At 39.6% G+C, this 2250-nt stretch overlaps 1 protein-coding gene across 1 annotated transcript in view; it reads left to right on the forward strand.

Annotated features, from left to right (window-relative positions):
• Window positions 1-890: 890 nt before the first annotated feature.
• The window catches only part of LOC104801190 (putative cyclin-D6-1), a 1770-nt gene continuing 410 nt past the window's right edge, over window positions 891-2250 (forward strand). Inside the window, exons 1-5 of the mRNA XM_010524345.2 lie at window positions 891-1245; window positions 1371-1454; window positions 1540-1635; window positions 1736-1937; window positions 2039-2180. Coding sequence (XP_010522647.2) covers window positions 1033-1245; window positions 1371-1454; window positions 1540-1635; window positions 1736-1937; window positions 2039-2180 — 737 coding nt within the window. The 5' untranslated portion in view covers window positions 891-1032. The remainder of the gene's footprint in view (window positions 1246-1370; window positions 1455-1539; window positions 1636-1735; window positions 1938-2038; window positions 2181-2250) is intronic.

Consider the following 2250-nt stretch of genomic DNA (forward strand, 5'->3'; position numbering starts at 1 on the left):
GAGGTGGGGGGGGGGGGGGGTTTCCAATGATAATCCAATGACTGCTTGCCACGTCGGCGGTACTTAATTATCACCATAATCACATGCATTTGGATCGATGATGCAAAACTCCACGTACACTAATGCCGACACGACTCATGATTTGGTCGTGCACATATCGATCGGTTTAATTCGAAATTCATACAGAAATTGAATAAATTATATGTGCGGGAAGGTGACAAGCTTAAAAGAATTTGGGTGTTTTGTTAAATGTTTTTCCATTTAGCTTTGAATCTTTTACCCTTTTTTTTTCACTCTTTTACTTTTCTATGTTGTAATTTTTTAAATTTTATTTATTGGTCTGCATATCACAGTAACAATTTATCGTACCATTTTTTTAATTGGCGTATATTTAAAGGGTTTGCAAGCATATATAACATCTCTGTGTTAAAATAAACGTGCAGACTGTGGCCGCATAAGGATGAAGTAAATAAGGGGCCTATTCACAATGCATTTTTCTTCCTGATTGACTTTAGTTTTCTAAATTGAACTTCACAAGAAAAGCCACAGGGAAATTCAAAACCTAACACAACAAAAAGCATAGGTTATCTACATTATGAATTCAAATATTATATATATATATATATACACATATATACATATACAATATTGTATAGCAAAGTTTTAGTTTGAACAAAGGTAAGAGGAGAGTACAAAGACAAAGGACAAGAAAATCAAAGTTGTCTGTAGAGCTATTTGTGTAAATTAATACAGTTATTCGTGAAAACAAGTATTGAATAGTTATAACCGATAATTTTTTAGATTATTGTCCATGAAAATTAATTGCTTAATCATAAAGAAATCATGTGTTGAAGATAAGTTATATATAGAAGATGAGAGAGTCCAAGTGAGTGATTGTCCCTCAAAAGACCAAACCCTCTCCTTTCACTGTGTTTCCGTTTATGCAATAAAAAGACAACTTCTCTCTTCTCTCTCTCTCTCTCTCTCTCCCCTTCGTCTTCTTGAAACTTACAAGGAAGAAGAAGTAAGCAGATGGAGAGAGTGTCATCAATGGAGGAGTTTCAGCTTGAACATCCTCTCTCACACTCTCTCATCCATAACCCCACAGATGCAAACGGACCCTTACCGTCTGCTCTCTTCCTCGTCGAATCCCAACACATGCCTTCGTCTCTTTACTTACACAGAATCAAGTCGTCTCCTTCTCACTTCTCTAATCGACGTCAGGCCATTTCCTCAATCTTTCAGGTTTTGGTTTTTGATCGTCTCGTAACTGCCCACATTCCATCCCCTCTTTATCTTTTCTGGGTCTTTTTTTTGTTTTATGTCCCTGCCGTACTGTTAACGTTGTCGGATTTGGATTTATGCTGCAGTATTCCGGTAAATTCCACGACCCTTCTCTGACGTATCTGGCCGTGAACTACCTGGACAGGTTCTTGTCCTGCCACGAAGTGCCGGTATAGGAGAATCTTCCGACATCTTCTCTTGACTTGTGGTTGCATTTTTGGCAATTCTTTATCTTAAGTGTCACTAATTTTGCAGCAATCTAAGCCATGGTGCTTGAGGCTGATCTCTCTCTCTTGCGTCTCCTTGTCTGCCAAGATGAGGAAGCCGAATAGCTCTGTATCTGATCTTCAGGTATAAAGCATACACCAAGAAGCTCTGTATCCGGGCAAAAGATCGAGTCTTTATTCAGATAATGTGCATGTGATGACGAAATGTGAATGCGTATTGGCAGGGCGAGGGAGGTGTGATATTCGACACACAGACGATAGAGAGAATGGATAATGTGATACTGGGAGCTCTCAAATGGAGAATGCGCTCTATCACTCCCTTCTCCTTCTCTTCCTTCTTCCTCCATCTCTTTGAGTCTGGAGACTCCTTCTCAAGACATTCCCTCAAAGCCCGAGCCCATGATCTTGTCTTCCATTTTCAACACGGTACCACATCCATGATCACTCGCCTGAAACAAAAAAAAAAGTATCTTCTTTGATCGTTTATATGAAAACCCTTTTGTTTTCTTGGTCTCTGTTTCTTGCAGATATTAAGTTCCTCGAGTTCAAACCATCAGTAATGGCTGCTTCGGCTCTTCTGGTCGCTTCAGCAGAGCTGTGTCCTCTGCAATTCCCACGTTTCTTTACCACTGTTTCCCAATGTTCATACGTAGATAAGGTAATGGAAGCGGAAGAGGCATTCATTGTTCTTTCTGGCTTGTGTTTGGATCCGTTGTCTCATTAGTTACCACCCTACACG

This window comes from Tarenaya hassleriana, unplaced genomic scaffold, assembly GCF_000463585.1.
Source record: "Tarenaya hassleriana unplaced genomic scaffold, ASM46358v1 Cleome7, whole genome shotgun sequence".
Classification (NCBI taxonomy): domain Eukaryota; kingdom Viridiplantae; phylum Streptophyta; class Magnoliopsida; order Brassicales; family Cleomaceae; genus Tarenaya; species Tarenaya hassleriana.